Source organism: Calliphora vicina, chromosome 4, assembly GCF_958450345.1.
Source record: "Calliphora vicina chromosome 4, idCalVici1.1, whole genome shotgun sequence".
Classification (NCBI taxonomy): domain Eukaryota; kingdom Metazoa; phylum Arthropoda; class Insecta; order Diptera; family Calliphoridae; genus Calliphora; species Calliphora vicina.
In genome coordinates, this window is record NC_088783.1 from 99251275 (window position 1) to 99276352 (window position 25078).

General features: G+C 32.3%; 2 protein-coding genes across 2 annotated transcripts; one reads left to right on the plus strand and one right to left on the minus strand.

Annotated features, from left to right (window-relative positions):
• Window positions 1–30: 30 nt before the first annotated feature.
• Rab18 (RAS oncogene family member Rab18) lies at window positions 31–12951 on the plus strand. Its single transcript, XM_065506838.1, has 3 exons — window positions 31–249; window positions 4782–5214; window positions 12542–12951. Exons 1-3 carry the CDS (start codon window positions 188–190, stop codon window positions 12638–12640), a joined length of 594 nt encoding a protein of 197 aa, XP_065362910.1. The 5' UTR covers window positions 31–187; the 3' UTR covers window positions 12641–12951.
• A 368-nt stretch (window positions 12952–13319) lies between these two features.
• On the minus strand, window positions 13320–17216 carry LOC135956374 (RNA-binding protein 25). Its single transcript, XM_065506835.1, has 9 exons — window positions 16783–17216; window positions 16569–16710; window positions 16382–16490; window positions 15416–16309; window positions 15152–15332; window positions 14968–15077; window positions 14175–14902; window positions 13601–14109; window positions 13320–13529 (listed from the first exon to the last, which is right to left on the minus strand). Exons 1-9 carry the CDS (start codon window positions 16843–16845, stop codon window positions 13437–13439), a joined length of 2829 nt encoding a protein of 942 aa, XP_065362907.1. The 5' UTR covers window positions 16846–17216; the 3' UTR covers window positions 13320–13436.
• Between the last annotated feature and the right edge of the window lie 7862 nt (window positions 17217–25078).

Here is a 25078-nt window from a genome sequence, read left to right on the forward strand (position 1 = left end):
GGCAACCGCCTTTTTCGGAGTGATTTATCAAAAGTTGAAGTAATTTTAACAATATTTCTACTGCTGCTGCTTTTTTTTATACATTTCATTACTATTCTGTAAAAATTAAGAAGTTTATTAAATCAAGACAACTATAGGTTAAACAATAAATGTTAAATACTTAATAAATCCCCTAAAGAAAGGAATAATGCTAAGCGATAAAGCTATAAAACTTTTGGTAATTGGTGAGAGTGGTGTTGGGAAGTCCAGGTAAATAAATTGTAAATATATCAATAATATTTATATGTATGTATGGAGATGTTAGTTCTAAAAAAGGGCACAGACCGAGAACACAAAATGCGAAACAGACTAAAAAGAGCACTGACTGGCTGGCTATGATGACTAAATTAGACATGAACAATAATTACTACGTATTTGTTAAAAAATAAAAATCAAACTACACATTGAGTATGAAAATTTGTTGATATTAATAAGTAGCATACACCTACATACACTAGTTGTCATAAATCTACGATCTTAAAGTATGTAATTCACTTACATATTTACAAAAAACAACAAAAATGTGTGTTTAAATTTCTTTTTTTACAAAATCAAATACTTTATTTTACGTTTTGACATAAATCAAAATCGTCAAAACCATAGAGTGGAATCTCCAGTCAAAGACCTAACTCAGTTGTGAGAAACCTAAGTCGTAAGAATGTATTAGTAGAAATAACCATAGAGAATAGACATAGAGCGGAAACTCTGTTGTCAAAGACCTAACTCAGTTGTCAGAAACCTAATCTCGTATTAGTAAAAGAAACTGTGAAAATAAAAACAACACTGGTATGTGTAACTTTTTTGAGTAATTTTTTTGTTTGAGTTTTTTCGAGTTTCCGCTCTATGTTCTCTATAGTTTCAGCTCTATGGTCAAAACAATTTGAAATTAAAATTTGTTCTTGCTCTCTTACCCCCATTTTCTCAATATCTGGTTATCGTTTTTCGTAACGATAAACCTCCAATTAACATTTTTTTTGTATGAGAACTGTCAGTTTATCGTCACGATAAAAAATAACCAGAGATTGAGAAAATTGGGGTTAGTTTAGGAGTTATAAGAATTTAAAATCAATATATAATATAGCAAATTTCTCATATATTTAGAAAATTAATGGATCATTATGGGTATCATTAGGCAATGCAAATTGCTTAACAGTGGCTTTTGTGTTTTTTTATAATGGAATTCGGCATTTGGTTTCCGCCAAACAAACAACTTGCAATCTGACCCATGTAAATTAAATTTAGTTCCGTCGTTGGACAAACCCTTGAAATAATGAAAACTAGAAATAAAACTTTTCTACTGTTATGGTTATAGTTTGGAGCTGGATGTAGAGTGCAGGAATAGCCAATTTGCATTTTATTGAAAGCAAAATGGACAAATTTGTTTTTCTCACCATTTTGAACTATTTTAAAAGAAAATTTAAAGCAAAGTGCGAAAAAGTTAGTTGATCCATAACTGTCGAGCATCTTTGGGAGGAATTAGCTAGAAGAGTCCTTACTTGAAGCATGGAAACAGAGCCGAAAGTGGGCCAAAACTTGATAAAATCGATTATAACGCCATTCCAGGCCATTCTACACATCAAAGGATATGCAACTAAATATTGATCACACACTTTGAAGTACTTATTTTACTTTGTCCGATTATGTGTTGAGCGCAAGAAATTGAGTTATTTTGGTTTTTCTGCAAAAATTTGCAGTTTCTATTATGCAAATTTTAATTTTTGTTATTTTTTAGATATACACATCTGCTCAAAATAATAGATACAGCAAAATTTATTTTTTAAAAACGAAAAAAAATAATGGTATATTGTAAAATTATAAAAAAAAATCAGTCGATTTTTATTTATAGTTAAAAGGAGAGTAAAAAACAAAAACAAAATATTTCATAATAATAAATATTATAAAGTAAATTAAATTTCTTAAATTTCGAAAAATTTGGTGCTCATAATAATAGATACATTTTTAAAAATTCTTATTAAACAAAAGCTAATAAATTTTGTCTTAAAAAAATTAGTTTATTATTAAAGTAAAGCTAGTATCCAGTATATCCACCTTTGTTTTGTAAAACTTTCTCCACTCTTCTGGGCATACTGGATATCAAGTTCTGACACTTCTCCAATGGAATCTCGTACCATATTTTTTGCGTTTTCTCCCATAAATCGTCTTTATTTTTGAAAACTTCCTTCGAAAGCCTTATCTTTAATTCACTCCACAAGTTTTCTATTGGGTTTAAATCAGGGGATTGGCTGGGCCAGCTTAAAACAGGTACGTTATTCTCCAAGAACCAGTTTTTAACTAATCTTGAACTATGTTTTGGGTCGTTGTCCTGCAGGAATGTCCATATTAATGGCATATTTTCCGATGCATATGGAAGCATTACGTTTTCCAATATGTCTCTATACCCACTAGCATTCATGGTATCTTCTATTCGGAATATCGGACCAACACCATTCCATGAAAAGCAACCCCAAACCATTATGTTTCCCCCGCCATGTTTTACCGTCTTTTTTGTAAATTTAACGTGGAATTCTTTTCCTTTTGGTCGGCGTACATTTCTTTGGCAGTCGTTTCCAAACAAATTTATTTTTGTTTCGTCGCTCCATAAAATATTTCTCCATTTTTTTTCGCCTTCACACCCGGACCATTGTAAGTGCTCTTTAGCAAATTCTAATCTTGTCTTGATATTTTTTTGGCGCATTAGTGGCACTTTTCTGGCAATTCTTCCCGGCAATTTAGCTTGTAAAAGACGACGACGAACTGTTTGTGGACTGATTTCGTTACATAGCTCCGCAGAAATAGCTTTCGATGATATGAAAGGGTCTTTTTTAACCATAAGGACGATCCGCCTATCTGTTTCTGGACTGGTTTTCTTTGGTCTACCGCGAGTTTCTCTTTTTTGTTTTTTAGATAAAGCATTTTGGACAAAATGTAAAGATCTTCCTATGCTCTTTGCTATTTCCCGTAATGATTTTCCTTGATTTCTCATCGTTTGAACAATTTTTTTCTCATCTTCGGTACAATGATGATTTCGTCCCATTTTCTTCAAAAGAGTCCTATTTTTTATAAAATTGTTGCTATAATTTAAATTATACTTACTGTTTCACGTAAATAGGAACAAAAAATTGCACAAAAAAAAAATTGTATATAAACAAATTACAAATTACTGATGTGTATCTATTTTTATGAGCAAATAATTTTTTGTAATTCAAATAAATTCGTTTTTAAAAATCAACATGAAAGCAAATAGTTGCCAGATTTTTGACTGACATGACATTGCCAGATAGAAATTTTAATAATATGATGTATTCTTAACGCTTGCGAGGAAATTTTCAATGTTACCGCCATTTAAATTTTTTCCAATTAGGTGTATCTATTATTTTGAGCAGATGTGTATATGTATGTAAGTAGGTAATACCTAGTAGGTATATGAAGTGTAAATAGAAGCGAAAAAAAACTATTGTTTTAGTGCATTATTTTTATGTTTAGAGCACATTTACATCAGACAAAATCATGTAGTCATGCAATGGAGCCACTGTAGGAACATTTTTGTTGTTTTTTTATAAATAATTGAATTGCAAACTTTAAGAGCATAAAGTTATGACAGAGGGTCTATAATTCGAACAGTAATTTGTTTGCCAAAAAAAAAATCGAGGAACAAATCTGGTTTATATTTTCCGAGTTATCATATCTTTGATATTGACGATCGGATTTAATGGAATGGAGCCAAAATGTTAATTCAGAATAAAAAAATGTTATCCATTCATTTCACAAATCCGTTTTCAACATCTAATTCATCGTTGATTTTATTCATAATAGAATTATGTAATTCATATCAGAATCCAAGTTAAAATACGTAGATAGGTGTAAAATTACCCTAACCTCGCAAGTTATATGTTAAACTCAATGGTATGTCGAACACCTGCTTCGCATAAAATAGTTTTATTTAATGACCCATAACTCAGGAATAAGAAAGCAAATATCATTCAATCTGACATATTTTAAGTAAATAGATATTTTTTCTAAAAATTATCAGAAATTTTAGGAATTATATGATATAAATTGTATTTTAAAACCCTATCCAAAATACAATATATCCAATCTTCGAACTTACCCCCTGTCTATACTTGACAAATATTCATCATAACAATAAATGACATTTCAAGACAAAGTTGTCTAAGCAAAAGCACTAACAATTTTATCATAACGAAGCAATAATACTAATAAATGGAGAATATACCTGATAATTTTTTATCTAGACAACCATTTTGAAGTTTATCATGATAAAAATTTATCAGGTATTACCAGGGGGTTAGGGCCCATATCCCGAGAAAAAATTTTACAACAAAAATCATTTTAAAATATGAAATTCGAAAATAGTCGATTTTCATAAAGTCGACCATTCAAAAATTTTTTAAAAATCGAAAAAAGTAGATTTTTTTCTCTCCACTATAGAACTGTAATATACATTATTATTAGTATCATAGAGAATTATACATAGAGACGAGACACTACGATTTGTCAAACAAAAATACAACAAAAAATTTGTTTGATACATCAAAATACATTGACTAGCATGTATTTTGTTATTGCGAGAGATAGGTTTTTGACAACAGACTTAGGTTTTTACAATTACGTCTCGTCTCTATGTTACCCTATGATTAGTACTTTGTGTTATATACCTACATATATACTTTTTCAACTTATGAATTTACAATTAACATTATTTTATTTATTTTTTAACATAGTCTTATACGCCGTTTTGTGGAGAATAAATTTGACGAAAATCACGATGTTACAATTGGAATGGACTTTAAGAGTAAAGTGATGAATATCGATGGTGTTGACTACAAATTGGCCCTATGGGACACAGCTGGAGCAGAAAGATTTCGCAGTCTAACACCGAGTTTCTATAGGAAAGCGTTGGGAGCCATTCTGGTTTATGACATCTCAAGCCGCGAATCGTTGGTGAAATTAGAGGCATGGTTTACAGAATTGGAAAACTATAGTGATAATCCGAATATAGCTACAATTGTTGTTGGCAATAAGATCGATAATGAACGAGTTATCAGTCGTGAAGAGGGCTTGAAATTTGCCCGTAAACATCGGTCGCTGTTTTTGGAAACTTCAGCAAAACATGATAAATTTGTTGCAGATGTTTTCAGGGATATTGTGGAAAAAGTAAGTTTTGGTTGTGAATCATTATTTCACCATCATCGAAGTATGTATTTCTTTTTTTACAAACATTGGTAATTTTAAGAAACATTTTAGACAACAATTTGGCATCATTTTAATTTTTCGCATACCCGAGGTAAACCACTTTGGATCCTTGAGGTGTTAAAGTAGAGCAGGGCATAATTGTTCTTTTTACTGATTGTTTATTTTTATTCAGAAGAAAAAATTAACAAGTTTGTTCATTTTGTTCAGTTGTTCATTTTTGTTCTGCGGTGTTTGAATTAAGTGATTGAATGATTTCTCTATGGTATAAATCAAAGTATAACAAGTAGTCCGACTCTTTGGTAACATTCCTAACTCTGTATATGTGTTAGTAAAAAAGTACTTAACTCTAAATATGCGTGAGTAATAAAATTACACTTGTGTTGGTACCTTAAACATTTTCTGCAGGCAACAGATTTTTTTCAAAAAAGTTTTAAATTTTAATTTAACCGTGTGAGCTCAAATGGCTAGGGTATAGGTTCCACGATGAACTAGGGAACATAGCTAGATATGATCTAGGAAATCTATTAGCCTTTATCAGGGGAATAATCTGGATATTTTAATTCACAATCCTCGGATAATCCTGGGATTGTTTTTCACCTCAATTCTTTGTTTTCATTTCTTTTTTCACGTCTAGATTTATTCCTGAAGGGTATCATAATAGATCCTATGGATCTTCCAGTGGAATTATTCAAATACGTTTATTGGCAGTATTAATGCAGATTTCCTCAAACCGAACCATAAGAAAATGGCCATAAATTGTAAAATGTCATCTTATATATAAATAGGCCACACGTTTTTTTGTGGTACACTTTTAAGTATGTTATTGTCCACCAATATTGATGAGTAAAAGGGTTTTTTTCTCTAGATGTGCAAAAAAACTTATGGTTGTACAGTGTGGTAAGAGTAGAGATGCTAATCGGGACTGATTTTTGAAAATCCTGCAAGTATTTTCCTCTTGTTCCTTCAGAAAAAAAGTGATCTATTTCTTTTGCAAGTTGCAAATCGACATTATAACTTAGTTTCGTTATTGTTATTTGGGTTTTTTACATTTATTAATAATATCTTTTAGCCTTCGAGCAATCGAGCAATCGAAATATTTTCATTTTGTTCGAGCTCCTCATCTGAGATAAAATCAATTTCGTTTGAAGAGGATTTAAATTGAGTTTTGTTACAAGAAAATGTGAAGAATTGATTTTCCAGAGCCCCACTCTAGGAAAACCAAAAATACCGCTTTCCTTTGCTGAACATCACTTTGCGATATTCGGGCATGTAGAATGTCAAAATGCATAAAAAAGGCACACAAAAATGACAATAGGGAATATACTTAGATATGATATAGGCAAGCTTCCAGAATTTATCAGTGGATTAGGCTAGCTATTTTGAATGACAATCCTCCAGGCGAATACCGGTCTATACCTATTTTGTGTCCTTCCACTTCTGTGGAACCTGGCCATAAAATTGGATCTCATGGGTTATAAAACTGTCGCCTACGCGGATGACGTCGCAGTGGCAGTCTCTGGGATCCACTTGGGCACTTTATCACAACGCTTGGAATATGCACTCAGTTTACTAAGAAGGTGGAGTACGGACAGTGCATTGAGTGTTAACCCAAGCAAAACCGAACTTGTATTGTTCACAAGGAAGTACAAGATTCCTCATTTCTCGCTTCCCCGATTAAATAGTGTTGAACTAACACTATCGGACAATGCGAAATACTTAGGAGTTATTCTGGATAGCAAACTATCATGGAAACCCAATACCCTTTTAAGGACGTCAAAAGCCTTGACGACTATGTATGTCTGTAAGAAGGCCATAGGTACGCAGTGGGGTATTAGACCCCAGTTCGTTAACTGGCTATTTGATACAGTCAATAAGCCGACACTCTTTTATGGAGTTTCTGTCTGGTGGAAGGCACTAGAAAGCAGTTTATTCGAGAAGATTTTAAGAAGAATGGAAATCCTGATAACAGGAGCTCTAAGGACGATCGCAACAAAGTCGCTCTTTACTATATTGAACTGGATCCCCGTGGATATAATGGCAAGGAAAATGGCATTTACCTCTGCATTCAGGCTTAACGCGATTGGGGCGTGGAAACACGCTCCATACGGTAACGCCAGTTCTATGAAGGGAGATCGAGTTGGCGCAGGTGTCTACATTCAGGAATTCGACATTATATTATCTTTTAGATTTCCAAATGAATGTTGCATTATTCAGGTAGAAATATCAACCATCAAAAGGGCGGCTAACTGGCTCAGTTATAACAAGATAACAGGCAGGGATATTCGTATATATACTGACAGTCAGGCCGCAATAAAATCTCTAATGATATCTACAGTGTTGCCAATTCATGGTGAACAAAAAGGGCTAAACACTTAGAAAAAAGGCTAAAAATGGGCTAACATTTTTAATTAAAAAAATACATACATTTGACACAAAAAACTACTTAGAATGTTACATTTGCCTATACCGAATAGACAAACAAAAATGTATGAATATAACACACGTTCAAATGCAAGAAAATAATAATATTTATTCCTGTATGTTGATCCTTAACTTTAAAATAACGTAATATGGGGCCACACGTATATCATATACCGATGTTTTTAAAGCCTCGTATTTATCACCTGGCCTACAAAATGCTCCTAGCAAATTTTTTTTATATGAAAGACGAATTATGTATAAAGTAATCCTTTGTGATAACTTCGATGGAGAATATATGCCTCTCATGTAATGCAGAAAAAAAATATTCTAAAAATTATACACGTCGCCGGATTTTCATTGGCAAAAACATAAATTTTGCCATTAGTTAGTAAACATATCAAAACTAAGGTAGCCAAAATATGTAAACATAAATATTTAATTTAATTTTGGAAAAAAGTTAATTTTCTATATTTGATCAGATAAAAATGACCATAGCTAAATTATTATCGATAATGAACTGAATTTTTCTTTCTAAATTGGTTGGATTGTAGTCTTTGAAAACGGTATACTACATGGCATGTGTTATAAAATATTTGTTAAAGGACTATATTTACGTCAATACATCGCCCAGATAAAGTTAAAAGTATTCTCTTTAACCCTATATATGATTTTATAAACGCCCGGACCCGCGCGTAAAACATTAACATATTTATTAACAATTTTTATTCAAATAACTTTCATTTTCTCTATATTAGTTATGGCATTTTTTTTTAATGTATGGAAGGTCCAACAATTTGTATGTGCTTAAATTGTTTACTGGTTCAACATTTTTAATTACTTTTTGTCATAATATCCCTGCTAGAGTATCCAAAACCGAAAACCGGTCAACCGGTTTTTTCATCTTTGTAAACTCGACCGGTTTCGGTTTTCTTAAACATTTCGGTTTTTTGAAAAACCGGTTTTTGTAAGACGGTTAACCGGTTTTATGAAACATATTTTCAAAAGCTCATTTAAACATATTTTTATGATACCATTTTTTAAAATATTGATTAGTTTTATAGAAAATTGTTGCATTTGACAATATTTCGTGAAATATATAAAATTATTGCCTTAAGAATTCAAAAATTTTGAATTAGCGTATTTTTTATATTGAATAAAAATTTAATATAAACCGGTTAACCGGTTTTTTTGAAGACAAAAACCGAAACCGGATAATCGTTTTTTTTAAAGATAAAAATCAAAACCGGTTTTTTTTAAAAACACACCTTTTCGGTTAAACCGGAAACCGGTTTTTTAAATTTGCCGGTTTTTTGGACACTCTAATCCCTGCCAATTTTTTTGAACTGATTTCACTAATTTTCAACCGCAAAAATTTCAGATCATTAGAGTAAATATATAAGTTTTGATTTAGTCATAAAAATGGCTAAATGAAAATAATGTTTCATATGTCATATATGTTTTGACATTCTCACTCACTTGACAACTAACAAATATTGTATTTGTTGCCGAGATTATTTGATTTGAGTTGATTAATCGAATGATATTCATATAAAATATATATGTACATTAGAGTGTCCCTTAGAATTAAATTTTTAGAAATGTTGAAACAGTACCCCCTGAAAACTTTCGTAATGACCTAAAATACCACAAAAAAAAATTGATTTTTTAATAACCTTAACATTTTTTAACCAATTTTTGTCTTTTATATTTCATTAGAATGACAATTACGTACACATTTCGATTATTTTAAATTAAATTGCAAAAGTAATTACTTAATAGCAAATTTTTTTTAAAAAAAAAACTGAAAAAAATGCATTTTTCCCCTTGTAAATGCACCTCAAAACTAAATCGAAAGTCGGCACAGGTTGGCCTTCTTAGAACAAGCTAAAAATTTGTTGGTTGTATTTTAGGTCATTACGAAAGTTTTCAGGGGTACCGTTTCAACATTTCAAAAAATTTAATTCTAAGGGACACTCTAATGTACATACGTATTAGGGTATTCAATTGAATAACCGTTAATCGGTTAACCGATTAATTTTGGACGGTTAACTGTTCGAATAATTTGAAATTGTCGATTTTCAAATAACAAATAAACCGATTAATTTGTGTCGATTAACCAAAATTCCTTTTTTTTTGCACTTTAAAAATTTTTTTTGTACATATTTATTTTTCCCTTTCAATTCAAATACAAATTTCAAATTAAAATTAGATATTTTTGAGCAACCAATAAACATGATTAGTGAGTATAACAACTGACATATTTAATTTACATGTATTTGAAACTTTGTTTGTATTTACATGTATAGACGAAACTTTTTATTGAAATGAGTCTTTTATCATAACTAAACGAAACTATTAAATTAATCAAAATCTAAAACAATCCAAAAAAGGAATATTCTTTATCATGCTTTTGATTTCTCCAACATATACAATCAGCGAGTTTTTTTTTCAAAAAAGTTTTATTATATCCTTTTTATAAACGATTATTTCAGAAGATCTCACTAAAACCCTAAAAAACTCACGCATCGCTCATTTGCTGCAACAACGTCATAATTCAAAAAAAGTCGTTTCGAGAAAAACGTCTTTGAATATTTTATGACATTTTACTATTTCTTAAATATATTTTCAACAAATAATACGATTTCAGAAATATAAATAGTAGATGTTAATATCTTTCTAATCTGTATTTAACCCAAATTTTTACTTATCAAATACATATACGAGAAAACATGAATTTTAATTTTGATGTTTACAACAAAAAACACTCTCACACAAAAAATAATTGACTTTTTTGAAAACTGATGAAACTATATGAAAGATTATAGAACAGCGCATATTTTGTATTACGCAGTTCATAAAACACGGATTTTGAGTTATGACGTTGATGCAGCAAATAGGCTATATGTTTACAAAAATGATCTCAAATACCTTATTTGCTGTTTTTTATGTTTTTGTACACAAAATTCGTTGTTGTATTTTCAATTTAAAATGAAAATAGAAATTATTCGGTTAATCGAGTAAATTTAAATTAAGCGATTATTAACCGAATAAAACTATTAATTATTTGCTCGATTAACCGATTAATCCAGAAACCCGATTAATTGAATACCCTAATACATATTCTATATAAAAATATCAATGATTCATAGTTAATTTTTTTTCGAGATAAAACTATTTCTCCTAACTTTTTTCTATCTCTTATTAAAAATAAAGAACAATAGCGGTATTCACAATGTAGAGTACATGGCCTAGTAAAAAAAGCAGAGAAGCTATTTGTTGACAAACATTTCAATTTATAATGTATTTTGTTTTCAGTTTTTTGATATTGTGCTGTTTTACTACATTACCAGCCCAAGTACTCTACATTGTGAATACCGCTAATAATTGAATATACAGTTCGTCAATAAATTGTTTTCAAAACTGAAAATATTCAACATATTTATTTATAATTTAATCTATATATAAAAAAATTAAATGGTCCATGTATGTAATGGCATCACGTGAGAACGGCTGGACCGATTTGGTTATTTTTTTTTATTCGATTCGAAATTTTCTGGAGATGGTTTGTAAAGAAAAAAATTCAATTCCGGGTAAAACTCGAAATTTTTGTTATTTTTTGAGTCCAGTCAACTGTAATAAAAAAGCTCCCTAAAGTATGCAGTACAAATTTAGATATTTTATTTGCAAATAAATAAGAACTGGCAGATGAAGAACTAACATTAGTAAATGATACCGGGCGAAGCCGGGGCGGTCAACTAGTAAATAAATAAAAAGATTATGGCGCATATTCATAAATCATAACTAAAGTCGGAACTAGTAAAACAGAAACTAAAAATAGTTCATAGATAGTTCTAGATCTTATTCACAATTCATAACTAGCTTAGTTACTGCTTTGACATGTAGAGAAAACAAAATGTCGATAATATTTTGATCGATATATACTGTAATTAATTAAAAGGCTTATAAAGCTATTAAACAACTATTTTTGTTCTCTAAAAAGTACATACAAAATTTATAGTTATAGTTTGTATGTATATCAATTAAAATAAGGGCATGTAAAATTAAATTTTTCAATAGAATGTTGTTGACAAAAAAAAACACATCTCTAGATTATTTTCTTTTTGTATAGATGTATTAAAATGAAATCAATCAGCTGTTTTTTTGAATGTATTAGTTAGTTGCCATTTAGTTACAACTTTACTCATGATTAAGTGCTAACTAATTGTGCTGAAAGTAACCAATTGTGAATAACTTAAATAGGTACTTAAAAAAGTTAACACTTGGTGATCGTTTATGAATATGCGCTTATGTTTTTATTTTTTGCAGATTTTTTCTTCCAATTTATCTTCTTTATTTAATTTAAAGAAGTAAGTCATAGGAAACCTAAAATTCTAATTATAGTTAGGAAGAATGTAGGAAAAAAATATGACAGTATTCAAGAGTGTCAAATAATTGTTTTCAAAATAAAGTTCTATGGAATAATACATCTTTTTTTTTTTGCTGTAGTTTGTATTTAAATTTTTCGACATTTTCAGGGTAAAGAAACCGAATTTTTGAGCACTAATTGTCAGTGAACCTTTTAATGGTCATTACGTCTTCTAAAATTCTAATTCTAATTTACCATTACAGACAATTTTCCAAATTTGATCGTGAGTATTATATTTTTGTTTTCAAGGGCAGTCAGTGGTTTTCTCCAAACCATGTTCGTTCCTCCGGGGCTGTAGAGCATTACTTTTGTTTCATCACAATAAATAACGTCATCCCAATTCTATTGACAGAAAAATGTGATCAATAGCAAAGTGTAGTTTTTATTAAAAATAAAGAACAATAATTGAATATACATATGTAAATTTTCTTTTATTTTTAGATTGTCTCTTCAGATCACTATGAAAGTCTAAATAATGGAAATACGGTGAATGTTAATGAAGATACTGATGTTACAGATGCATCCAGTTGCAGATGTTGATCATTTGATTAACAACAATGAATTCTAAATATGATGGTGTTCATCAATTAACAATGTTTGTCTGCACTGTCGTCTCCGTGTGTGTTGTTTGTGTATGTAATAAAGAAATACTATTTGTACATTTATTTTATTTTTTAATTTTATTTATAATTTTCCTATTTCTTTTTTTCTTAAATCATTAAATCATGTTTAGTAAATATATATATATTAAAAAAAAATATTTGTGTACCAGCAATTTGTTAAGATTAATAATTAGAAATAAATAAAATCAAAATGTAGGTTGGGAAACCTAATCAAAAAATAAAAACAAATATTTTGTTTGATTTTATGGTTGTAGACAGACTAATCTTACCGTAGTTTAGTTTCAATATCAAGATAATGAGAGATGGATGGATGGATGGCGGGAAAGAAAAACAGTTATTTCTTAGTTGTTCATTTAAATAGTGAAAATCTTTAAAGATTTATTCAAGTAAAATGTTGTTGTTTGTTTAATTATTTATTAATCAATCTGTGTAGCTGCTGCAAGAGCTACAGCAGACAGAAATAATTTGAATGATGTCTATTTGAATATCTATCTATCGGTTGGTCGTTCTGAATGAACGACTGACTTACTGACAGATAGATTTAAAATTTTGACTGTAATCTTCATATTTATATGTATAATAGTAATATTAATTAGTTTTTCATTTTTGTTTCTTTTTTTTTTTGTTCTTTATATGTGGTTACTATAATTATTATTTGCAAATATGTAATTTTGTTAATACACACAAAAAATGAATTGCATTAAAATTAGAAATTATTTACCTAAACCAATCTTTTTAGCATCCACTTCGTAGATGAGTAGTCTCCACATTTTGACAACAAAAACTTCGGCTTCTTCGTCAAGTACCTACGAGGATGAAATAAAAAATGAAAATTGATATTGTTCAGTGAGTGAATTGAAAATTTATGTATACATACCATCTGAACATCGTCCAGAATACTCTGAGGCGAACTGCCGGCTAAAACCTTGGAGCATATAAAGTCGACCAGTGTTGGCTCGGGTTCACCGATGTATTCAATAATCTTCTTATTTATCCAAGGGCGTATTTTCCGTTCCATAAGATTGTTATCGATTTCATTGCGATCGAGTTTGTAGTTGAAGAGATCCTCCTTTTGGGTGGGTATCCTGTCAATAATGCTTTTTATGTGGCGTCGTTTTTCATCGTGTACCTTTGTACCACTACTATCATCCTTTTTGCTATTTGCTGCATCTGTATTACCAGCAGCTGCAGCAGAAGTATCATTCTTACCATGTTTTTTGTTTGTTGTTGCATTTCCCCCCTTTCCAGCGCCGCCACCAGCTACTGATGTTCCAGTACCAGTGCCACCACCTACTCCCCCACCCCCTCCAGCAGCAGCATCGTGTCGGTCACCTGTGTGCGTACTAGATGAATGTGAGCCCTGTTTTGTCAGATTATCTTCATAGTCTATATAGAAAATGTAAAATAAAATCACGTTCACAAACAAACTCGAACTCTGTTGATAAACTTACCTAAAGGTACTAATTTTCGTTTTTTAGGATTTGAAAGATCATCATTGTCATCGTCATTGCTAAACACTCCGGCGGTAGATTCAATTTTCTTTTTCTTGGCATTGGCGCCCAGATTCAGACTTATGCCAACGGTAGGCATCATAGGCGGTGTTGAGGCGGAATCGTTATTTTGTGAATGTGCAGCAAAAGCTTGAGGTGTTGCGGGTGACATGGATTCTATATCGGGAGCACTTGTAAAATCGCGAGATTCGGAATCTTGGCGACTATATCGACTACTGGCATTAGACATGGTCTCATGTCTGGAGGCAGCGTCTTCATTTGACGTTGAATCAACTGAACCGGCCTTGGAAAGTGGCCGCATAGGCGCAACCACACTACCACCAACACCACCACTCACCGCACTATCCTCACTACGATGGTAGATTTCATTTGAGTTTGAACGTTTTTCCGAAGACATAGTATTAGTATTATGTTTATCCCTGCTACGTTCTTGTTCTCTTTCCTTTCGTTGCAAGTTTTCCAAATTAACATCAATGATTATTTGAGGCCTGTATAGTTTTTCATGTTCCTTTTTGGCTCTTTCATATTCCTGTGAGGGATTTTCAAATTCACCACTAAATATTTTATTTTTTAGTTCTTCCAACTCTTCTTGTTCCTTGTTGCGGTCCTTGGCATCCAAATCTGCTTCTCGTACTCGCTCCGCCAAGCGTCTTTGCAATTCCCGACCCCTTGATAGATAGAATATATCCATAAAACTGTATTTAAAGCATTTCGAATAAAAGTATCTACTTACTTGTAATATTTAACGTCGTCTCTTTCATCATCGTAGTCTTCTAGGAACTCCTTTAGGCGTTTTGCTTCTTTTTCACGTTCATCCTGCTTAACCTTTTCCTTTAAACGTATCTAAAATGAGAACAAGAAGAACGATCGTCAAATTGAGATCGAGTTTGAGTTTTGTAATTTAAAAAAAAACAAACCTTTTCGTATTCCTTGGCTTTACGCTTCTCCCGTTGCTCCCAATTTATTAAACGTTCTTGATAAGCTTCTTCCTTTTCACGTGCCTTCTTTTCCGCCTTCTTGCGTTCGCGCATCTCATCCTCTACTTCCTTTTCGCGCTGAACATCTCTAACATTTTTCACCACTTTTTCTTCACGTTCTCTAAAAGTTTATTAGAAATTTGTGTGTGCAATTGGTAATTTCAAATACATATCGATAATAATTGGGATATTGGGAAAACATACCTTTCACGTTCTCTGTCACGTTCCCTCTCCCTTTCTCTTTCACGCTCTCTTTCACGTTCTCTTTCCCGTTCCCGTTCACGCTCCCTCTCTCTCTCTCTTTCCCTTTCACGTTCCCGTTCCTTTTCTCTTTGCTCCCGTTCGCGTTCCCTTTCACGCTCGCGTTCTCTATACTCACGGTCACGATCTTTGGAACGTGAGCGACTGCGTTTACGACGCGATTCCTTAGAACCACTATCACGTTCCTTTTCTTTTTTGATTGGTGATGAAATATCAGCTATGCGTTCCTTTTTAGTTGCCGATATAATTGGAACGCAATCATTTCCACTAACCTGCTCGACGATATCCCAGTCCTGCTCAACGGCACTATCGCTCTTTTTTTTCTTTTCTTTTTCTTTTTCCTTTTCTCTTTCACGTGTTTTCTCTTTCTGTTGCTCTTTGTCGCGTTCCTTTTCTTTTTCACGCTCTTTCTCCTTCTCCTTGCGATGCTCGTCAGCTTCCGCTCTTTTACGGAATTTGCCAATTTCACTACTAATTAGGTTGCGCTTTTCCTCTTCCAAATTAGTCTCGTGCAGTACTTTGGGAACTTTGATTTCATCACTGCGGGTTGGTTTAGTTTTAACACCACGAACTCCATATAAATCAGGGCGTGCATTAGGATCAAATTCGTCCATTTCATGCTTGTGCTCGTCGATAATTCGTCTCATAGCACGCAACGCATCTTCATCGTCCACATTCTCATCAGGCTCAATTTCACTAGCTCCATTTTTACGTTCTTCCTCTTTAAAGTTGTCCAACAATAGTTTATTTTTAGCATCAACTTTTGCTACCAAAGTTTTGCCGTTCAATTCAATTTCACTAAGTAAACGAACAGCTCGCATACCTGCAGTGGGCCCACTATAGTTTTACACAAAGAACAAATCGTGTTAGAAATTAATTGTCAGAGTAAAACAATAATGCTAATCTTACTCGTATTCACAGAAACCAAATGTCGAAACTCGTTTCCAATTAACAATGGGTCCACAAGTAGACAATATGCGTGTTATTAACATCTCTGGTACACGTTCACTAATGTTTCCTATATTTAAGTTTTAAACAACATAGCTTTACATTTAAAAATATTCATATTGTGGCTTATGCAAAGCAATATATTTACCGACAAACACCGTAATGACTGGTCCTTTGAATTGAGGTACTGGATCTGGTTGCCTTTGATAAACCGTCGGCTGCGAACTAATAGTTGCTGAATTTCTATAACCTCTTGAATGTGGTGGCGGATTACCCATCGGTCCCATCATCTGTGCGAAAAAACAATTTTTTATCATTTTCATCAATGTCTATCTACATATATAAATGTTGGAAATACGTACGTGAGGCGGTGGTATGGAGGGATTCATGTATGGTGGCATAGGTGGGCGTGGTGGATATGACATTATTTTGTTGTTTATAATTTTGAGTACAAACTGAAACTACAAAAACTTAATAATACTTTAGTTTGTATGCTCTGAATAATTATCGACAATCAAATTTCCCACTTTGCTTAAGTAAAGCCGATGGACGGCGTGCCAAGTGTCAACCTTGCGTAGACTCACTTTACTGCTCGTCGGGGAAGAGCACCTAAAAAAATTGTGTGATTTGATCTATATACGTTGGCAGACGTGTTTTTCCAATTATTCCTTATTTACATCCATCTATCGTTGGCAATAATATTGATAATAGGAATAAATTACACATTGACTATTTAGAAATTCAGAGAAAAATAATCAAAATTTATATTCTTTTTTTCCATACAGCTACACAACGTTGAGAAAATCAGACTATTTTTTCTATCAAATACTGATTACTCTATTATAAAAGCGGTTACTACATGCGGCATGATACAATGTTGCCACACTAAAGAAAATAATGCAGTGTTGGTAATCAGAAATTTGTATATTGGTTGTAAAAAATTGTACTTCATCATAATAATGGATGCACTGCACAGTGGGTTTAATTCTACCTAAAGTGGCGATTAATTCATAGAAGCCGTAGTTTTAAAATATTATATTTTTTATTAATGAGTTATTATATGAATATAAAAACACAGCATTTTAGAAAAAAAGTTAAATCTTCTTATTATTGTTTTATGGAAAAAATACCTTAGTTCACAATTTATGCTGTAACTTTGGAATGGAAAGCGATAAATTAATGAATAAAATTAGAAATTAAAGCGTACTTAATGAGCTTTCAAATAATAATTCAAATAATAATTCAATGACGACACACAAAAAAAAATTAATTGGAGGTTTATCGTTACGAAAAACGATAACCAGATATTGAGAAAATGGGGGTTATATGTATTTATATTACTTGGGGGCTACATGATCAAGTTTTGCCTTTCAAGTTCTAATACACTCACACTTTTTACTAATACACTCACACTTTTAAGAATTGAAACGAACTTGCATTCAATTTCTCATTCAAGTTGGTGTTCAATTTTTCATTCAAGAAAACAGGTGATTACATTTTTTTGCCCAATTTGTACTAAAATTGTTTTCAAGTTGCGTGCAGCCTACGTCACAGCTTTCAATTTTTATAAATTTTGACAAACAGTATATGTAAAAGACTATCAAGAAAAACTTGATCGTGTAGCTGCAGTGTTAGTACAAATTTAATTTAAAATCCAATTTTTGTTTTACAATGAATTTTATATAAGTACAATTTTTTTCATAAAAGTCGAAAAAGAGAGTATTATAATTTTTTAGCATTTAACAGAGATCGAAAATAACTCGTCCATATACCAAAAAACCCCAAATTTTTGGTATTTAATAATGATAAATCCATAAAAACACAGCATTTTAGAAAAAAAAAATTTTAACCCGTTAAGCGCATTATTGTTTTATGAAAAAAAGTCCTTAGTTCACAATTTATGCTGTAACTTTGGAATGGAAAGCGATAAATTATTGAATAAAATTGGAAATTAAAGCAAACTTAATGTGCTATTAAAACATTCAAATAATAAATTTATTATATGTATTTACATTAATATAAATTTAATTTAAAATCTAATTTTTGTTTTTCACAAAATTTTATAAATGTACAAATTTTTTCAAAAAAGTCACAAGAGAGAATATTATATTTTTTAGTAATGAATTATATCATAAATACATAAAAACACAACTTTAAAAAAATGGAAGAAAAAATTTGTTTAACCTGTTTTGTTTCAGCATATGTTTTTTAGCAACAGGAGTTCTTTCACTATAACTTAAGTAAAACTCTTTTTCTGATAATATTAGTTGTGTTCGCGTACTTTATAATTTGTAATAATTTGTACAAATTATCACTGGATGTTACGGGATTCCGTTCGTTTACTTTTAAAAACTTGTAACGAGAGAGCAAGAGAGTGTTAAAAGTGACAGTTCGTAGATAGAGAACATGATATTTTTTACTGGACATTTTTTGTCCAGTAAAAAATATTGTTACGTTTTAACCTTTTTAAAACGCTGGTTTATTTCCTTTAAATAAACCGGATACTTTTGATTGCAAATAAAAGCCGTTTAGTAGTTTGAAAATTGTAACAACTCTTTACTTCTTTAAAATATACAACAACAACAGAATTAAATAGCCACTCAATGTTTTTTATACACGTTTATAAATTCTCAGAATTACAGACACAATTTATACTGTACACGAATTTACTTGAAAAAAAAAACACAACACACTTTAAGGCACTTATATGATGTTTATTCGAAAAGCGTCTCTGATAAAACTCACTCACGACTGCAACCTCTGCCACTATTTATAACACTGCATTACCATCTAGAAAGCTCTTTAACTGTCTAGAGGTTTCTAATACATACGCCATCTGTGGTGTACTTTCTACAATGTTCTTTAACTGAATATTCGAAATCGAATACAGCGTTGCCAACTTACGATCAAATCAACTGAAAGCTTTTATTTAACAATGCCCACAGATATGTTACAGTCTGCCATTACAGCACTGTTATTTGAAAGCATTATGCTACTTTTAAATCAGCCCTTAAAATCGTTATATTTGAATTCAAGTACAATTTCGTAACACTGCCCCCCGCTTAAGCCTGTTCGTCCCGAATAGGCATAGATTCACTTCTCCCATAGGCGGCTAGTCGTTTCAGATGTTCAACTTTAATTCCCGATATCGGTCTTCCACATTTCCGTATTCTATAAACCATGTCGTCCAATTTCTTAATTACCCTATGTGGTCCTTTGCAGTGATTCCTTAATTTGGATGACAAACCCCTATTACATTGTGAGCTATATCTAGTTTTCATTTGGTCATTTGTCATTTTAATTCGTCTCCGAACGAGTTCATGCATTTCTTTTTCTGTTGAAGCACCTTCACCCATCTTGGAACCCGGCCTGATGATCTTTTCTCTGCGGGACAGACCAAGCACTCCAACAGGAACCATTCCGTCGTTGCACTGTTCAACGAGGGCCTCCATTGTTACATGGCCGCTTCTCACATCCGCTGGTTCCAACACCAACAAACCATAATCCTCCACTTCCTCACGGGCCCATACCAAATCCTCTGACTGCGGTGGCAACCTTTTGTGCTCAACAAAAACTAACTTTCTTACTTGAGACTTGCTCTAATATCCGACGTCAAGGGGTATTTTAACATTTCGGCAATTCATGACTTTTTGTCCCATGTACAAAGTAATGCTATGATTAATCATGAAGTCTGCATCAATGATTACTTCGTCCACAATATCGGCAACAACAAAGCCATGATTTACGCTAATACCACCAATAGTTAGTTTCACATTAACTTTACCATGGACAGTGGCAGGCTCTCCAGTAGCGGTGCGTAGACTTACATTGCAAATTGGTTCCATCGATTTCTTTACTAAATCTGTTCTGATGATAGACTGCGACGGGTGCCGTGAAATAAGGCCATAGGTAATAAGGCCATATGGCCTTATTGCACATTGCGTTGAGAAATAAGACCATATGGCTTTATTACCACCGAGGTAGTGAAATAAAGCCATTATGGCATTATTGCATCTTAGAAAATTTTTTGTTTGCTTAAATGATTTATTTAATTTGACAAAAAAAGAAAGTTCAATCAAAAATTAAGGAACATCCACTCCAAAAAAAAAAGTATTTTTTAATAATTTATTTACAAGAAAGGCTTTATTTAGCGAAGCCGCCTGCCGCGTTCCATGGAGGAGAAAGTCCCTAAGAGAAGAACTTTATTTGCGAAGACAAGTGTTTTTGCACTCAGTAGTATGGCTTGCAACTATTCGGTTTCGCAGGAAAAGGTTTTTTTTATTGGCGGCCTGTGGCCGCTCTTAGGGGCTTTTTCCTACATGGAACGCGGCAGGCGGCTTCGCTAAATGAAGCCTTTCCTGCAAATGATTATAAAATATTTTTTTTGTCGCCTGTCACGAGAAAATAACTATACATATGTTTGTAATTATAACAAACTATTTTACACTGATATGGCTTTATTTCCACTTTGACCATTAATTCAATATGACTTTATTTCACTCCCTCGGTGGTAATAAAGCCATATGGTCTTATTTCTCAACGCAATGTGCAATAAGGCCATATGGCCTTATTACCTATGGCCTTATTTCACTGCACCACTGCGACGCTCCCGTGTCCATAGTAAGGATGTGCTTCCGTCCGTTGATGTACCCACTAGCAGTAAGATTGTTATTTTCCTGCTGCAGTACTGATATGGAGATGGTAGGGCCATCAGGTGTGGGAGTCAGATCCTGTCCCTCAGTGCAAGCTCGCTTTAAAGGTGGCTCCTGTAATGCTTGATGATTCGCCAGCTGGTTATTTCTTGACGCTGAAACATATCTGATTCGCTTTTTTGGTGCTCTGCAGTTTCGCTGAATGTGACCCATTTTTCCACAGTTATAACATTTAACTTTGGCTTTAGTTTGTCTCTTACTTAATACCTCTAAAACTGCCTCTATTAATTCCTTTAATTCGTTGACCATACTTCTATCATTTTCAGCCATAACCTCGATTTTCCGCACATTACACACCTGGGGTTTTGAAATTATCTTTGCTGTTTCTTGTACAAGCGCGAATGAGACGGTTTCAAAGAATGATGACTTTGGTGTGGCACATACCGCATATTTTATCTCTGGATCGCGAATACCATTCACAAATGCCTCTATCTTCAAATGCTCCAAAATCGGATGGTTCTCTCCAGGATAAATAAGCTGTAGCAAACGCTCGATTTGCATCGCAAAATCTTGTAGCGTCTCATTGGCATTCTGCACTCTACCACGCAATTCCATTCGGTATAATTCTTTCTTATGCTCGCCACCGTACTTACGTTGTAGCACCTCCATTATGTCATCATAACAATTTCTATTGCTTGCTGGCACGCTTTCAAGAACTACTGCGGCATTCCCTTTTAAGGCCAATATCAATTCTATAGCTTTTTCTTCATTGTTCCACATGTTTCTAATGGCAACTGTATCAAACTGGAACTTGAAAACATTAAATGGTGTGCTGCCATCAAAACTAGGGGCCTTTATTCTGCTAGATGCTTCTGAAATAACTCGCACCGGTCCATCTTGGCATTGAAGATTATTAACCTTTGTTTCTAGGTCATGCAGTTTTTGATCAACACCATTTTCTAAATCTGACACCTTCTGGTCAATACCATCCACTCTGCTGTTAAAAGCTTCAGACATTTCCTGAATTTTCTCGTCTGTGACTCTAGATGATTCTTGAAATTTCGCTTCCTTTTCAGCTAGGAGTTTCTCGTTGTTGACTTGAACTTCAGCTAATAATTTTTCATTGTTGACTCTAGAAGTTTCTTGAAATTCTTCTTTGACTTCAGCTAGAAGTTCAGTTTTAACCTCCGCAAGCTGTTTCGAATTTTCGTTCATTTTCGCTTCCAGGTTCTCGTTGTTTACTTTAGAAGTTTCTTGAAGTTTCATTTGCATTCCCTCCATCTTTTCCATCATAGCCGCAAACATTGTGCTTAAATCCATGCTGCTTGTTGCTGAACGTGTAGAAACTTCCATTTCTTCCTTATACTCGAATTCGTAAGCACCGATGTCAATATCACGCCGCTTGAATTCATCTATGAGCCTCTTCTGCAATTCTGCTTTGTTACCTGCTGTTGGTAGCTGAACTTACTCAATTCTTTCTTGAGTTGTTCAACTTTTAGTTCCTCAAACTTCATGCTTATTATTTTGCAATCCCACTTCTGACACCAATTGTTACGTTTTAACCTTTTCAAAACGTTTGGTTTATTTCCTTTAAATAAACCGGATACTTTTGATTGCAAATAAAAGCCGTTTAGTAGTTTAAAAATTATAACAACTCTTTATTTATTCAAAATGTACAACAACAACAGAATTAAATAGCCACTCAATGTTTTTTTATACACGTTTATAAGTTCTCAGAAATACAGACACAATTTATAATGTACACAAATTTACTTGAAAAACACAGCACACTTTAAGGCACTTAGTTGATGTTTATTCGAAAAGCGTCTCTGATAAAACTCACTCACGACTGCAACCTCTGCCACTATTTATAACACTTCATTACCATCTAGAAAGCTCTTTAACTGTCTAGAGGCTTCTAATACATACGCCATCTGTGGTGTACTTTCTACAATGTTTTTTAACTGAATATTCGAAATCGAATACAGCGTTGCCAGCTTACGATCAAATCAACTGAAAGCTTTTATTTAATAATGCCCACAGATATGTTACAGTTTTACAGCACTGTTATTTGAAAGCATTATGCTACTTTTAAATCAGCCGTTAAAATCGTTATATTTGAATTCACAATTTCGTAATAATATAGACGAAACTTTTTTTTTGAAATGAGTCTTTTATCATAACTAAACGAAACTATTAAAAGTATTCAAAATCTAAAACAATCCAAAAAGGATTTCAATGGTATAACTAAGGATTTTATATGCTTAGAAAAAACTAAAAAAAGAACTGAGATATTGAATATTGTTACGTTTTAACCTTTTCAAAACGCTGGTTTATTTCCTTTAAATAAACCGACACAATTTACAGACACAATTTATAATGTACACGAATTTACTTGAAAAACACAACACACTTTAAGGCACTCAGTTGATATTTATTCGAATAGCGTCTCTGATAAACTCACTAACGACTACAACCTCTGCCACTATTTATAACACTGCCATCTGCACTCTAGATTTATCTTTAACTGTCTAGAGATTGCTAATACATACGCCATCTGTGGTGTACTTTCTATAATGTTCTTTAACTGAATATTCGAATATACGGACGCAGCAAACAGCGTTGCCAACTTACGATCAATGGTCAACTGAAAGCTTTTATTCAATGTTAATAATTCCCACAGATATGTTACAGCACTGTTATTTGAAAGCATTAGGCTACTTTTAAATCAGCCGTTAAAATCGTTATATTTGAATTCAAGTACAATTTCGTAACAATATTCTTTGTCATGCTTTGGATTTCTCCAACATATACAATCAGCGAGAGAGTTTTTTTCCAGCGACAACGTCATATGTTTTATGACATTTTACTATTTCTTAAATAAATGTTCAACAAATCATGCGATTTCAGATAGCATCCCTAGTTGTATCCGATCAACTGTTTGATGGGGGTGCAGTTTTTACTGATGGATAGAAACGGTCACGGTGGTTGATAGATATTAAACGGTCATAAGACTCTCTGACGAGTGCAGCGTCTTCCAGGCAAATATCTCCGCGATCTGGAAAGCCACAGAGTTGATAAAAGCACACGTAACTGAGGGGCCTGTAGTGACTATTTATGTGGACAATCAGGCGATACTTAAGACTTTGAAATGTCACTTAATACATATTAAAAACATTAAAACATATTCAAAATCAAAAAAAAATAAAACAAATACTTCAACTATTTTAGAAGACTTTATATATTTAGAAAATGTCACAAGTGATCTGGTAAGCCTGAAAACTTACTCAACTTACTCTATATGTCCTACAAATACACCGAGTAAAAGATGATTTTCAATGTCTAGTTTTATAAAAACAAAAAAAGAATCGATATACTCCAAAGCATTTAAACTGTGTTTTACTTATTCCTAAAAGATTATTTTACCTTCATAAGGTCTTCAAATTTACTGACGTTAACGATCTTCGGGTCAAATTTGACCCAAATAGAAAATAGATTTTTTTTTTTAAAACTAACGTAGTTATTGACATTTAAAATTAATTAATGTCATAAAATATCAAAAATAACAACCACTAATTTTTAGAAAAAATGCAATTTTAATTATAAAATAAGTAAAATTTTACCCGAAGACCTTATGAAGTATAAGAAAAACAGTAGTTTGAGTATAATGTTCAGCAAATATGATAAAAAGAGACAGATATATATTAGAGCTACCAAAGATATATTGTAGTGCTACCAAAGCTCTAAAAAAATGTAACTTAATTGTGCGTAACAAAAGACCTTAAGTCCAAACAAGTTTATAGATATTTTTTTTGCCAATTTGTTTTTCTAAAAACCTAACGTAGTTGTTGACATTTGAAATTAAATAAAATTCATAAAATATCAACCACTCACTTTTAGAAAATATTAAATATTAATTTCAAAATGGGTCAAATTTGAACCGAAGACCTTGTGAAGGATAAAAGAAGTAATCAAAATTATTTTAATAGATAAAACATTTTTTCTT

What these genes read in the sequence shown, in the direction of transcription:
- Rab18 (XM_065506838.1), top strand. Translation starts at nt 188, where the DNA reads ATGCTAAGCGATAAAGCTATAAAACTTTTGGTAATTGGTGAGAGTGGT. An exon ending in AGTGGTGTTGGGAAGTCCAG is followed by an intron (nt 250 to 4,781) that starts GTAAATAAATTG and finishes TTTTTAACATAG; the next exon opens with TCTTATACGCCGTTTTGTGG. An exon ending in TCAGGGATATTGTGGAAAAA is followed by an intron (nt 5,215 to 12,541) that starts GTAAGTTTTGGT and finishes TTTTATTTTTAG; the next exon opens with ATTGTCTCTTCAGATCACTA.
- LOC135956374 (XM_065506835.1), bottom strand. Translation starts at nt 16,845, where the DNA reads ATGTCATATCCACCACGCCCACCTATGCCACCATACATGAATCCCTCC. An exon ending in CGTGACAGAGAACGTGAAAG is followed by an intron (nt 15,333 to 15,415) that starts GTATGTTTTCCC and finishes ATAAACTTTTAG; the next exon opens with AGAACGTGAAGAAAAAGTGG. An exon ending in GACGACGTTAAATATTACAA is followed by an intron (nt 14,903 to 14,967) that starts GTAAGTAGATAC and finishes CTATCTATCAAG; the next exon opens with GGGTCGGGAATTGCAAAGAC.